Source organism: Vipera berus, assembly GCF_964194415.1.
Source record: "Vipera berus genome assembly, chromosome: 2".
NCBI lineage: Eukaryota > Metazoa > Chordata > Lepidosauria > Squamata > Viperidae > Vipera > Vipera berus.
The window spans coordinates 126,343,389-126,358,724 of record NC_138203.1 but is presented as its reverse complement, the minus strand read 5'-3'; the positions used below and the strand labels follow the sequence as shown (position 1 = coordinate 126,358,724).

Here is a 15,336-nt window from a genome sequence, read left to right as displayed (position 1 = left end):
AGTTGTTTTGAAGCTGTTTATCCTGTTTGCCGGACTTGCCTTACTCTTTTCCTGATTACAGGCATTGCAATTCAAATACTTACTACATGGCTTCAGTTTAACTCCCTCTACTAATTCCACTGTTTTACGTAGTGAGTTAAAGTTTACATGCCCTAACCGCCTATGCAATAAATGTATACATTCATCATGTGGCTTCTTGTTCTCACATATTGAGTTAGCTTTAACTGTACTAACCTGGTTACTTGTGAGAATGAATAAACCATCTTTCAAATTAGCAGTTACACAGGTTCCATTCCTCTCAATAGTGCATTGCTCCCCTCTGAATGTTACCACAAACCCAACTTTAACCAATTCCCTTACAGATAACAGGTTGAATCTTAGTTTAGGTATATATAACATAGGTAACTGTTCATTAATGCATGGACAATAGGAATTACCTTCACCAGAGGCCTTCATCCTCCAACCATTGGCCAGTGAAACATATTGGTTGCTGTTTTTCATATTAATAAACCTCTCTTTCACTTTAGTAATGCATTGTGAAGCCCCACTATCAACAACCCACAATTCATTATTTCTGGATGTTGATTCACCAGAAATAGCCAAACCAATGCCCTTCTTAGCCTTCCCACTGCTATTCACATTCTGTTTCTTACCCTTTCTACAGAATTTGGCTATATGCCCTCTAGCCCCACAAGAATAACATTTCTTGACGTTGTAAGCAGTGGTGAATTGCTGCTTCTCTCGTGGCTGTGTCTCTCTCAGCTGGTCTCTGTCACGCCTCCTTCTGGACTCTTCCAGCAGTCTCCCAGTAATGTTAGTTAAAGTCAGTTCCTCTCTGGTCAGGACTTCCAAAGAAGAAACATACCCATCATAACTCTCATCCAAAGATGACAGAATAATGTAGACCTGATGCAACTCTGAAAAAATCAGCTCCTTTTCATGAAGCTCTTGAAAAGTTGCCTTCATGTAATTTAAATGGGTCAGCATATCTCCATTCTTCTGCAGACGAGCCCTAAACAGCTTACGTGTAAGGTGTATATGTGCACCCACACTGTCACGAACATAAAGCCTTCGCAAAACATCCCAACACCTTGCAGCAGACTCCTCACCACGAATATGGACAAGCTGCTGGTCATTCAGTGTTAGTCCAATAATGCAAAGAGCTTTCTCATTGCTTCTTTTAAAGCCGTCTAACTTCTTTGCATCCTCTTCATCATCTGGATCCCAAGCAGTAGTATCTGGTGGGTTATTTACAACAGCCCATAGTCCTTCCTTGCGCAAAAGCAAGCAGCATTTCGTGGACCAGGAAACATAGTTTGTCCCATCCAACCGGGTTATCCAGGAGCTGCCTGACAACAGTTCCTGTGCCATTTTACACCAAATACAAACTCAGCTAGCAATACTGTGTGTACTAACTCTCAGTACAGGCCTGGGCCCATAACCAGTGTTATGGAATTTATTGTGCAGAGGTCTCCTTGTGCTACCAAAGAGTTGCACAGACAAGGAAGGGCACTGAGAGCAGTAAAAGTCACACACAGAAATACACTGAGTTCTAAAAGCAAAAAGTATTTTACTTTGAGGTGGTGTAAAAACAAAAATGCACAGTCAAAAATAAACAGTCCAAGTCATACACAATAGCAACAGTCCAAGGAGTAATCCAAACTACAAAGTCTTCTTACCGGTCCAGAGGTCAATACACAGTTCAGGTTTACAACAGTAGTAAACCAACAGCAGAGCAAAAACAGTAACAGTAGAGGTCAGTGAATTCAGAGAGAGAGAGAAGCTACGTTCCTAGCTTCCTCTTATGGCCATGAGAACACTTACACACCCATTGGCCAATTAACAACTTAAAGCCATAGCATTATGGTTAATATATTTTCAACCCAACATTGTAGGCTAACACCATATGCCTAACAATCACAATGATTTTGAGCCTGTTTTCTTTTTTCTTTCTTTCTTTTTTTTTAAAATCCCATTTATATCCCGCTCTTCTCTGAAGACTCAGGGCGGCTTACAATCTAAGAAGCACAAATCAAATGTGCTTAGCAATAGCCTTCATTCTATGTATATGCCTGCTTATTAGGGCTTTCGCCCCCCCCCCAGCAGCATTTTTACAAAGTCAGCTTATTGCCCCAACAATCTGGGTCCTCATTTTACCTACCTCGGAAGGATGGAAGGCTGAGTCAACCTTGAGCCTGGTGGGACTTGAACCTGCACTAATTGCAGGCAGTTGGTGTTACTTAAGGAGGCATTAGCCCACTGCTCCACCAAGGCTCTTTTCTTTTCTCTGCCTTAGGTCAAAGAGCAGGAACTTAACCCAGATGTCATTTTGCGGGTACTTACCCTGGCATTTCAGCAGGTGAGTTTGCATATTATAGATTCAGATCCAATTTATTTCCTGAAACTCTACAGAGTTTGAGATCAGCTGTCTGCACTGCACAAAAGAAAAATGTAATGCTAAGAGAAACACACATACACATTAACTGGCCAGATACACATGCAAATCCTGGCCAGATACACACACAGTCATGGAAAACCAATTTGCTAACTTGTTCAAACAAACGCACAAACATACAAAACACAGACAAATGTCACTTGCACTTCCCACTGCCTCCTTTGACCTTGGAGGATGGCATTATACTATACAGTTGTTATATTTAATATTTTAATGCATTTTTTAGAAAGGGGAGCTTTGTGGGAGGCAAGGGTGCTATTTGCGGGTAGATTAATACTTAGGGACTCCAGGTTGCGAACCCCAGTTGTAAAGATGTCTTTCTAAAATACCAGTTCAAAAGTATTGTGATTGTATTTGTGAGATTTGACATGTTTGTGAACCTGATTCATATATACGCTTCTGTAATATAATATTTTATCACATGAAAGTGTTAAATGGAGTGTCTCCTCATTTATAGTATTAATGTAAGCTATTACTTTTCTGATCTCAGGAAGAACGGGTGATTTCCCATTTCCAGTATGTGGCTTGGCCAGACCGAGGCATCCCGGACACTTATGGTTACTTCCTCAACATGATTGAGCAAGTGAGATTTAAGCAGGGTGAGGACACCGTACCCATCTGTGTGCATTGCAGGTACGGGAGGATTTGGTGGCAAGGCTCTGTAGAAAGACCGCATTGCTGATTTACCAAATAAATGTAACAATTGAACATGGGAAAACAGTCGTTATGAATGAATGAATGATTAAAGTATGCAGAGAGTAGGAATATATTGATATTTTTTCACTGAAGATGTTAGCCCTTCAAGATAATCTAGACAAGAAATACAATTATGAGTTCTAACTTATATTAACATGAGGGTCACCAAACTCTCATTGATCCCTTCATGAATGTTCAGATTGTTCATCAACCCCCAAATATTTATTATATGAAACTAATTTAATAATACTATTTTAATAACACTATGAATATTCACGATACGAATAATCCCTGTGGTTATCGGCACACTGCATGCTATATCAAAAACACTTGGATGGCACTTAGAGAATCTGTGCACTGGTAAAATTTTCACTTGTCAATTACCAAATGCCATACTGCTTGGATATGCACATATACTATGCCAATACATTACAACATCCTAGGCTTTTGGGAAGAGGTCAGTAAGTATGAAGGCCAACAGCAGATAAAAAACTAGTAGTTGTGATTTCACATTTTTGTTTACATAATAATATTTGATAGCCCCATCAACCCTTGAGGGTCTATACTGACCACTTTGAAGAACCATGCATTAACAGAATCTTGCAGGACTAAAAGAATTTCTCCCCTCCTTTTACTATTTCTCCCCCTCCGCCCTCAATATTTCTCCCCTCTTTTTACTTTCCAAAAAATTAGGGAGGGTCCCTTTGCTGGTCTGTGACCATAATAAAAACTGATTGATTGATTAATTGATTGATTGATAGGGTCTCTTCTGAAACCATTCCCATGCCCCCCTCCTTCTGTGAACTAACCTATCTTTTATATGACAGTTGTCCATGTGCCTCCTCCTCCTGTTTCCCAAGGTCATTCCCACATGCCATGGTAGAAAGACATAGATCATCATCTTCCTCTGGAATATACGCAGGTAGTCCTCAACTTAGAATAGTTTATTTAATGACCGTTCAAAGCTACAATGGCACTGAAAAAAGTGACATCATTTTTCACACCTACAACCTTTGTAGCAGCCCCATCATCATGGGATCAAAATTTAGATGCATAGCAACTGGTTCACACTTACGACTGTTGCTGTGTTCCAAGGTAATGTGATCGTCTTTTGATAAGCAAAATCAATGGGGAAGCCAGATTCATTTAACAACCATGGTACTAACCTATCAACTGCAGTGATTCACTTAACAGCTATGGCAGGAAATGTAAAATGGGGCAAAACAACAGAAACGTTGGGCTTGTGGTCGTACATCGAGGACTACCTGTGTTAGGATTCCTTGAGTGTTTTCTTCAGTAAGGGTAGTCTTCAACCTATGACCACAACTGAGCCCAAAATTTATTTTGCTAACTGAGAAATTTGCCCCATTTTTACCACTTTTCTTGCCATGCTCATTAAGGGAATCACTGTAGTTGTTAAATTAGTAACATGGTTTGTTAAGTGAATCTGGCTTCCCCCATTGACTTTGCTTCTCTGATGTTGCAAAAGGGGATCACATGACCCCTGGGGACACTGCAACCGTCATAAATGTGAGTCAGCTGCTAAGCATGACTATGGGGATGTGTCAATGGTCATAAATATGAAAAATGGTCATAAGTCACTTTTTCAGTGCCCTTGTAACTTGGAAAGTCACTAAATGAACTGTTGTAAGCCAAGGACTACCTGTATTTGTTTGGCACTATAATGGTTGGATTATTCTAAAAGATATTACTATACAAATCAGTAGTGGGGAATTATGTTGATCTTAAATTATGAGAAGATAAGGGTAAATAGTGAGGTGGTCATATTTAGAGCAAAGGGGGGGCAACTCAAAAACTCCTTTCTTGTGATCCCCAGAATTCCCTGAAATTGCACCACCAAAATTAGACAGCAAGCAGTAACAGCAGAATTGACTTTAGATCTAAAACAATCAAATCTAACACAAATGAGGCAAAAATTGCCAAAAATCCCAATACACTCCCTTCAATGATATCAACACCACAACACAGTAACTCTTAAATTAATTGCCTATAAAAATTCCACCTTAAGCTGCAAAAGATCTAGGGAGAAGATCTAGGCAAGCTGCAAAGAACTCCAGAAGTACTGGATAAATATCTAATAAACATCCATCGTTGCTCTGTAGAACCTGCCCAGTCATATTTGCAAGATTCCAGAGGGTTTTATTTAGATCTTTTCTCACTATTTCCTTCTTCTCTTCCTTTCTTTATAGTGCTGGCTGCGGTCGGACAGGTGTGATCTGTACATTGGAATATGTACGGCAGCTGCTGCTTAAAGAGGTACTTGGACCCTACTAAGCAAATTCACCAAGAAAAAAGTAAAGAAGTTTATTTCTTGGCAAACTGGATCTGACTTTGTGTGCATGGCTTTTTATTTTTATTTCTGGCCTGTGTCTATACTGATATAACATAGATCCTCCCAAATGCCTTGGGCTATGAGATTCATACTATCTACTGCTATGGAGATATGGGAATTATAGTATGATTTATTGGGAGAACATCAACTTGGAGAAACCTGAGTTGCAAAAATATTAAGGCATATGATGAGGAAGAGAAGATGTTCAGTAACACATACTGTATGTCTGAAGCACTTGCACATATAGCCCTTTAATATGATTATCTGCATACACTTCCAAGCAATGAGACATTCCTGGTTGCCACGATTTATTTGGTGTACATTTTCCCTCAGAAGAGGTCATAAAAGCAATTGGTGGCATTTAGTCACATAAGGCATATCCCTATATAGTGCTTGGCCACATAGGAGAGGGCAGCGATCAAAACTAAATATCTATTCAAAACCAGGCAGTAGCAGGGTGTGTTGGAAAGTTCTCTAACCCTCTGTTCAAAACCTCCATGCAACTCCATGCAGCCTACCAGACAGAGAAAAAAAACCTCAATAGCAGCAATGAAGAATATCTGAGAGCTGGGAGGGGTGGGTCTGCACCAGTTTGAAACGGTCAACAGTAACACACTTCTCCTTCTCCAGGGATTCCCTGGCTGTGCCACTGTCAGAATAATCAGCAAAGCACATTAGATTTTACACATCTTGGAAACTGCTGTAGGTTACTGCCTGCTCCAGGGGGAAAAACATGTTTAAATATTGAAAAAGATAAGCATGAATTAAACCATGAATCTCATTCATGAGTTGTGGCCAACTAAAGTCATGCTGTACAAACATAGCAGAAGGAAGATGGGGGTAGAGGGGGAAGTGGCATGTTTGTATCCGTTAGATGCAAACCGGGAAAGGTCTATAGTCCTGATTCTTTTTCTTAAGAATTGACTAAGTGAGCTGGACAAAAGCAAAACTTTCTTTGCCCAATGCAAATAACAGCTGCAAACACAGTGTATAATAATAATAATAATAATAATAATAATAATAATAATAATAATAATAATAATAATAATAATAATAATAATAATAATAATAAGAAGAAGAAGAAGAAGAAGAAGAAGAAGAAGAAGAAGAAGAAGAAGAAGAAGTTGGAAGGGACCTTGGAGGTCATCTAGTCCAACCCCCTGCTAAGGCAGGAAACCCTATACCATTTCAGACAAATGGCTGTCCAGTCTCTTCTTAAAAACTTCCAGTGTTGGAGCATTCACCACTTCTGGAGGCAGGTTGTTCCACTGGTTAGGTTGTTCCACAGTGTATAGGATTAAATACCCTTCAACTTTACCCAGTCCGAATCAAAAGATGATTGCAGTAAGTGGTGGCCCAATTTTTTGCTCACCCATTCATCACCAAGGTACTTCTTGTTCTCAGAAAAATTTCCTGAGTTGCTGGTCCTTCTTTTCATGCAGACAGCTTCTTACTTAGATAACCCTCAAAACTCAAAGAGAACTATAACTGAAGGGAATAGTAAAATAGATTAGCATATGCATACATATATAACTTCTGTTTGATAAGGCACAGTTAAGATCCAGATCCCACTCTGATGATGTTCCAGGTAGGCTTTGAAAATGTAATTATTCTCCTAGACCTTGAGGTAGGAGGGTAGTAGTCCATATAAGATTTGATTTTGTTTGACCTGGATTTTCTTCTGCTGGACAGACATCTCTTGTTCTTATACTTTATTGTGCAACATTTTATAATTTAAAACATCCAGTCTCACTGAGAATCGGGCATTTTTTAAACTTATGCATAAACCCATACATAAATTAATAAGTTGCTCTGTGGGGAAAAAAGTGTCCTCATTTGTCAGTTTTTCATTCTTTTTCAGAGGATTTCTCCATATTTCAGCATTTTTGATATAGTCCTAGAAATGAGGAAGCAGAGGCCAGCTATTGTTCAGACCCAGGTGAGTCGCATAGCCAACTCAAGATATTTGACTGAGGCAAAATACCAGGGCTGGACTTCTCTTAGCAATATAGAAGCTGACTTGACCAGTAGACAAATTGTATGTCTGTCATAGCTGGGAAGAACAAATTAGCGTAGTAGGGAATACCATGCAAATAGTGAAACTAATCTCTGAATATAATGCACTTAAGGGACTAAATAATTACATTTAGACTGTACCTGAGTCTAAAGAGAAGTTGCATTCTGAAAAATCCTTTATTCCAACCAGTAATTATAGTCAAAGCTAAAATAAATGCCTGGTAATAGGTCTGAAGATATAGATAGTCCACTTTTCTCAATAGGAAACTGTAATTTATGGAGTGAGAACCTTGAAGAATATCCTTGCTAAGGGGAATTGTATGGCAACACATATACATTTATTAAAATAATAAATTACAAGAGTATTCTTAGAAACACCACTGGATGGAAGCTAATATTGCCTTCAGGATCACTTTTTTCCTGCTGTCAACCTATGCCTGTTTTACTAGACCTGGCAAAACTCAATAGGCGCCACTGAGAATTGGTACCAAATACTTGTATGTGTGTAGGTCCACAACTACATGTAGTCCTTGACTAACAGCCATTTATTTAATGGTTGTTCAATGTTACAATGGCACTGAAAATGTGACGTATGATTGGTTTTCACACTTTTGACCACTGTAGCATCCCAATGGTCACATGATCAAAATTCGGGTGCTTGACAACTGGCATGTATTCCTGACTCATGACAATTGTACTGAGGTCATCTGAACACATTCTGCAACCTTCCTAGTTGCTTCTGAAAGCAAACTCAATGGAGGAAGCCAGATTCACTTAATGACTTCATGATTCACTTTACAACTGTGACAAAAAATTATCATAATGTGGGGCAAAACTCACTTAATGACTTGTCTTGCTTTGCAATGGAAATTTTGGGTTCTGTTGTGGTTGTAAGTCAAGGACTACCTGTACACAAATCCACCATCTTCCTAGATGGCAGCGAAGAACTAGCCTTTTCTGTATTTCCTTGCTGTCACTTAATGCAGGGATCCCCAACCCCCAGTCCGCGGACCGGCACCGGGCCACGGACATGTCAGAAACCGGGCCGCACAAACAAGCGAAGAAGCCCATCCACAGGATGCAGACAGCATGTGAAAACATGCCCCCTCCGGTCCATGGAAAAACCTCTCTCCAGGAAACCAGTCCCAAGTGCACAAAAAGTTGGGGAATGCTGATTTAATAGTTGCCTACAGTTTGCAGCCTAGATACAATACCCTATCTGCATTAATCTTATAGTTTAAAAACTATAGGTTTCCCACTCATCTGTGTCACATCTTTTCTTGGCAGGAACAGTATGAGTTTGTGTATCGTGCAGTCACTGAAATGTTCCGGGATGCCCTGGCCATATCCTGCCCAAATTATGAAAATCTCAAAGAGGTAAGAGATGTGGGCAAACAAGCTTTTTCCACAGAGGTCATGATGGCTTCCCTGTTCTTCTATGAAAAATGGGGTTTCCCTTTAGCTCTGACAGTTATGTGGCAATTTTGCTTTCTTGAAGCAACCTTACTAGAACCATTTTGAAATACTTGGTTTAGAATGCAGGCAAAAATTAAATCCAGTTACTGTATTATTCATTGCATTTTATTTGTTTAGTTAGTATATAAGATACAACAATTTATCCCCATGAGGCTCAGGATTTAGATTTAGATTTCCCTCTCACTCATATGATCATATTAATCCCCATAGTTGTCTATCATTTCCCAAATGTTTACTCTGACTTTTAAAGCTAGGTCCTTTGTATTTAGTGAGATTAATTCTGAGATCAGCATGCAAAGATGGAAAAAAAACCAAAACCCTCCTATCTTGTGGTTCAAAACTGGAGCTCCCATTTCATTGCTGTAATGATGCTGAGAAAGGAAGATTTAACCTTTCTTATTGCATTTTCTCTACCCAATGGCACTATCATTTCTGCAAATAGGGGAGGAAATGCCACTATATAAATATTCACCCTGGCAGGATAGAAAAAGCCCTGAGTAAATTCCCTGTTGGACACTCTTAACTCAGAGGTGTCAAACTTGCCGCATCATGTCACGACGTGTCACGACATCATGTCACGTGACACATCATGTCACGACGTATCGTGACTTTTTTTTTCCCCTTGCTGGAGCTAGGGTGACCATGGCTTTCCGTGTGATGCATCCGGCCAGTAGACTGGCAGTTTGACACCCCTGCTCTAACCCATCGTGGTCTTTCCCTGCCCTGCCCCAATTGGTTCCTCTTTTTATCTGAAAATAAAAATATTCTCCATCACCAACAGAAGATGAGTTGCTTCTGTTTTAACTTTCTGTGAAGTTAAGCATTGTGAAGGTGGTGGCCACAGCTGGCTGGAGCAGTGCTCATCTGGGAGCCTGTCAGTTCTGCTGTGAAATGTTTAAAAAGAGAGAAAAAGGTGGCCCGGAAGTTGAGAGGACTATGGTTTCACTCCAGCCAAAGTACACTTCTCTGTGTTATTCTTTATTTGTTAGATTTACACCCTGCCCACCCACCCCCCACTTCAGTGCAGTGATGGCAAACCTTTTGGACTTGGCATGTCAAACATTCAGAAAATGCCTTCTGCTGGCATCTCTCTCTCTCTCTCTCTCTCTCTCACTCACTCACTCAAACACACACACCTCATGCATACCCTGAAAAAAAGAGAAATGATTCATAACAAAGAAATACATTAAATTATTTAAATTCATTATTAAATAAATAAATAAATGCTTACGCACAAAGCCTGGAAACATTGGAGAATGTTCTTGTGTGATCTTGCGGCCTCCCAAAAAAACAGCAGGACCGCGCACCTCTTTCCTGTGTGCTTTTTTGAAGGCTCCAGAGGCCGCACAAGAGAAGGGCTCTCTAGCACAACAAGAGTCCTGAGGCCTGGCATATCCCCGAAGATGCCATGGCATGTCATAGCCTTGGTGGCTTCCATGGCTGAGAACAGAGATGAACCTAGGTCTTTCAGGTCACAGTCCAGCATCATAGCTAATTTACGATTCTACACTGCATGTAAAATAACTTGAACAGTGTTATGTACATAGGGGATGTCACACTCATAGGGGATGTCACACAATGATAAGCCACTGACACCACCAGGTGGCAGGGTGCTCTGTCAGGATTGGCAGGGCATCCTTTGGTGGGAAATCCGGATATTGGGATTGGTTCAAAGTATACCTGGCTAGGTATATAAAAGGGGCACTTGCCCTTTGTTAGAGTCAGTCTGTGCTGAAGCAATAAAGTGTACTATGTTGAACCCTGTTGCCCTGAGTCGTCCATCTTGGCCATGCGGTCCAGAACTCACGATCTAACACTGGAGACGAAGGTGGGATGCTGTTTCAAATAGCGCGGAAGTCTAGGAAGGAGGGAAAGGCAAATCTTTCTCAGGGAAACCTCCTAACGCTGCAGACGCACGGAGCAGAAGAAAAAAATCTTCCGAACATCCCTAACGAAGCAGCATTCAAGGACCAGCAACATGGCCAAATTCGGGACCACTGAATTCTGCTTCAACATAGATGAACCCGAGCGATGGGAAGCTCATCTTGGATGGATCGAAGGGTTCTTAATGCTCACCAAGATCACAGAAGACAAGATGAAAGCGGCGGCGCTTTTGTGTCTCAGCGGTCAAGATGTATATGATGCGGCCATGGGTCTGTGCTCACCAACACTGGTCGAGAACGTCTCGTATAATGACCTCAAGGCCAAATTGTTTGAGCATTTCATGCCAGAGAGAGCCCCGATGTATTGGAGGTATCAATTCATCCAGCGCATCCAGCAGTCTGGCGAGTCAACTTCACACTTCGTCGCGGCACTGAGACTGGCTGCCCACCAGTGTGAATTCCCGGATCTCAATGATAGACTAAGAGACCAGGTGGTCTTCAGGCTGAGGGACTAGCAGTGCCGACGGATGCTGCTCGCCAAACCGCAGATGACTCTAAAGGAGGTTTTGGCTGAGGTGATGCCAGTCAAGGCAGCCATGGAACCTGGCAAGCCCGCACATCCCTCCAGCGGCAGCTCAGGTGCGACGATCCATCATGAAGGCGTTTTGAGCAGCAGAAGCAGCGACACGGATGGAGAGGCTGAGCTAGATGAGGTACAACAAAGATCAGTGAAACATCCATCTCGGCGAGAGAACGATGGAGGTCACAGGAGACATGCACCAACCAGAAGAGGCTCAGTGGGCGGTTACAGCGGCAAGGAACAAAAGAGAGCCTACTCTCCCAACCAGAAGTGTGCCAGCTGTGGGGGAAATCATCCGCGAGCGACTTGCAGGTTCATATCCGCAAAGTGTTGCTCCTGTGGCAAAACGGGTCACATTGCAGCCGTCTGCCAGAACCAAAGCCGGGACAGCCTCAACGAGTTACAAGCGATGGCATCAGCACTTGAAGGTACTGTTACCTCTTGGCGCAAAAGCCGGCTTAACCCCCCCAATCCTGGAAAGAGCATGCAGTCCATGTCTCACATGGAAGTCCATCGGCTACTCAAGCCAAAAATAACAATACAGGTCCATCTGCAAGGGGTACCTTGCACGATGGAGCTGGACTCTGGTTCCGCAGTCTCAATCATTTCTTATGAGACATTTAAAGGAATTTGCGATAGGAGCAGAAAGAGGGTTCCTTTGAAGCCCACATTAAAACTGTCAGATTTCCAACACGCTCCCATTAAACTCAGGGGAATGGCCACCGTGTCCATGGGGTTTAAGGATTTTCAGGGTCCCTTGGACATCTTGGTGACTGACGGGCAGAGAACTAGTTTAGTGGGGTTGGATTGGTTTGATGCCCTGGGTATTTGGTTGGGGGGAGTGAATAGCATCCAGCCCAAGTGTCTTGAATCCGTCTGCAATGAATTTGCAGACGTGTTCGATGACAGCCTGGGAAAGTACACGGGTCCCCCCCATCAAGTTGAAATTAAATCTGTCGGTCTCACCAGTGCGTATCAAGCCTCAGAGAGTTCTGTTCACTGTCAAGCAGAGGATTGAGCGTGAATTAGACAAGCTGGTGGAACAAGGAGTTTTAGAACCTGTAGATGGGGGAGACTGGGAAACCCCTATCGTGACACCATTAAAGGCAAATGGGGAAATTAGAATATGTGCTGATTATAAGGCTACAATCAACCAAGCCATGAATCCGCATGCTTACCCGGTTCTGATGGTCCGGCAGGTTCTCTCTGCTGTCCAAGGTGGTGGGGTTTTTGCTAAGCTTGATTTGGCGCAAGCGTACCAGCAGCTGACTATCTCCAAAGAAACAGCGGATGCTCAAACTATAGTGACACATAGAGGAGCTTTTCGCGTTAACTGTTTACAGTTTGGCATTTCAGTAGCTCCTGGAATTTTCCAAGAAGTCATGGAGAGGACTTTGAAGGGTACTCCCTGGCGTGTGTCCTTATTTTGACGATGTCCTCACTGCTGGGGAATCTGAGGAGATCCTGGCTGACAGGCTGCATGCTGTTTTAAGCAGATTTGGCACTGCTGGGCTCAAGCTTAAAAAAATAAGTGTAGTATTGGAGTTGCCTCCACCGAATTTTTAGGGTTCAGGATTGATGCCAAGGGAATTCACCCTACTGACTCCAAGGTAAAGGCAATTAAATTGGCTCCCACACCCACCAACAAGGCAGAATTGCAGGCTTTCCTGAGGTTACTTAATTTTTATCATGCATTTTTGCCCCACAAAGCTGCAATCACAGAACCTTTACACAGACTGTTAGATAAAAAAACCCATGGAATTGGACCAAGGTCCATGAACAGAGTTTTACTAGCCTCAAACTACTACTGTCCAGTGACTCAACCATCACACATTTTATTGAGGATAAACCCATTTGCATCGCGTGTGATGCATCCCCTTATGGAGTGGGCGCAGTATTAAGTCACATTGAGGACAATGGGGAACAAAGACCAATTGCATACTACTCCCGGACACTGTCAAAAGCGGAAAGAAATTATGCACAAATTGACAAGGAAGCCCTGGCAATTGTGTCAGGAGTCAAAAAATTCCATGACTACCTGTATGGTAGAGAGTTCACAATTTTTACTGACCACAAACCATTGTTGGGGTTGTTCACCACTGATAAACAAACACCACAAATTCTTTCCCCAAGAATGCTCAGGTGGTCCATCTTCCTATCCTCCTATGCTTGTAAACTGGTACACAGACCGGGGAAGGATATGGGCCATGCTGATGCATTAAGTAGATTGCCTTTAATGAGCATTGATCCTGACCCAGCACCGGCGGAGCAGATCCTACTCATCCAAGATCTTCCAGAATGCCCACTCCAGGTGAGAGATATTGCTGCTGGCACCACTGCGGACAAGGTACTGAGCAGGGTCACCACTTGGGTAGTGTCTGGGTGGCAGGATAAGAGCCCGGGCCCAGAATTCCAGGCATATTTTATGAGGAGACATGAGTTGTCTTCCCATAAAGGATGTCTGTTGTGGGGTAGTAGGGTCATTATTCCTGAGAAATTGAGGGAAAGGGTTTTGCAGTCTTTGCATGAGGGTCACCCAGGCATTGTAAGGATGAAGGCACTAGCTAGAAGCTATTCATGGTGGCCTGGTCTGGACAAAGCCATAGAGGAGCAGGTAGCGGGGTGTTACATGTGTCAGAGAACAAGGCCAGATCAGCCTCAGGCCCCCATTCACAAATGGGAAGCAACACACACCCCATGGTCTAGGTTGCATATTGACTTTGCTGGACCTTTTCAGGGACAATCGTTCCTAGTGGTAGTTGACAGTCACTCTAAATGGCTAAAAGTAGTTCCAGTCTCTAGCATGACTACTGCAAAGACTGTTCAAGTGCTGAGGGGGCTATTTGCCACTCATGGGTTGCCTGATGTGTTGGTCTCCGACAATGGCCCACAATTCACATCTGCTGATTTCCAGGCATTCACCAAGGCCAACTTGATTAGACACGTCACATCAGCGCCCTTCCATCCGTCGTCTAATGGGATGGCAGAACGAATGGTGAGAACAACAAAGGATGCACTGAGGCGCATCATCGATGGCGACTGGCATCAAAGGTTGGCTCAGTTTCTTTTAGCACAACATACTACACCTTGCACATCGACAGGAAAGAGTCCTGCGGAATTACGTTGGGGTCGGAGACTCATAACTAAGTTGGACAGACTTCACCCTGACAGAGTGGCGGCACAAGAGGACCAAACCCAAACGAACACCACCAGAGAGCTGCACATTGGTGATATGGTTTGGGTTCGGAACTATAGTCCTGGACACTGCTGGGTTCAGGGGGTGGCAGTTGACAAAACGGGTCCTGTTTCATACATGGTAGAGGTGGAGGAGGGCCGTCAGGTGAGAAGACACATTGACCAGTTGAGGAAGCGTCAACCAGAAAAGCCACAAATAGTGTCCTCAGGCCAGAATCAGGCAGGGAAAAACAATGATTGGAATCAGGACCTAGCTGGCCACCCAATTGATGACTTCTTGTTAGCAGGCGACCCAATTGATGACTCTACGACTGACCCAGGGGACCTGGACACAGAGCTAGTTGTGAGAAGGTCAACTAGAGAACATAGGCCTCCCGGGTAGCTCAAGGATTATGTAAGGTCTTGAGGTTAGGATTATTATTGCATAACAAATCAAGCCTCACACTGCGGGTGTTTGTATTTGTTTATTTGTTTATTTTTATTTTTATTATTATTTATTATTATTTTTATTTTCTTGTATGGGGGAAGGGGTGTTATGTACATAGGGGATGTCACACTCATAGGGGATGTCACACAATGATAAGCCACTGACACCACCAGGTGGCAGGGTGCTCTGTCAGGATTGGCAGAGCATCCTTTGGCAGGAAATCTGGATATTGGGATTGGTTCGAAGTATACCTGG

At 42.7% G+C, this 15,336-nt stretch overlaps 1 protein-coding gene across 2 annotated transcripts in view; it reads left to right on the top strand.

The window, feature by feature from the left end:
* Positions 1–15,336, top strand: part of PTPN18 (protein tyrosine phosphatase non-receptor type 18) — a 55,365-nt gene that overhangs the window by 22,369 nt on the left and 17,660 nt on the right. For both annotated transcript variants that reach the window (XM_081319895.1, XM_081319894.1), the window contains exons 7-11: positions 2,297–2,359; positions 2,946–3,088; positions 5,362–5,428; positions 7,366–7,443; positions 8,808–8,897. In XM_081319895.1, coding sequence (XP_081176021.1) covers positions 2,297–2,359; positions 2,946–3,088; positions 5,362–5,428; positions 7,366–7,443; positions 8,808–8,897 — 441 coding nt within the window. The remainder of the gene's footprint in view (positions 1–2,296; positions 2,360–2,945; positions 3,089–5,361; positions 5,429–7,365; positions 7,444–8,807; positions 8,898–15,336) is intronic.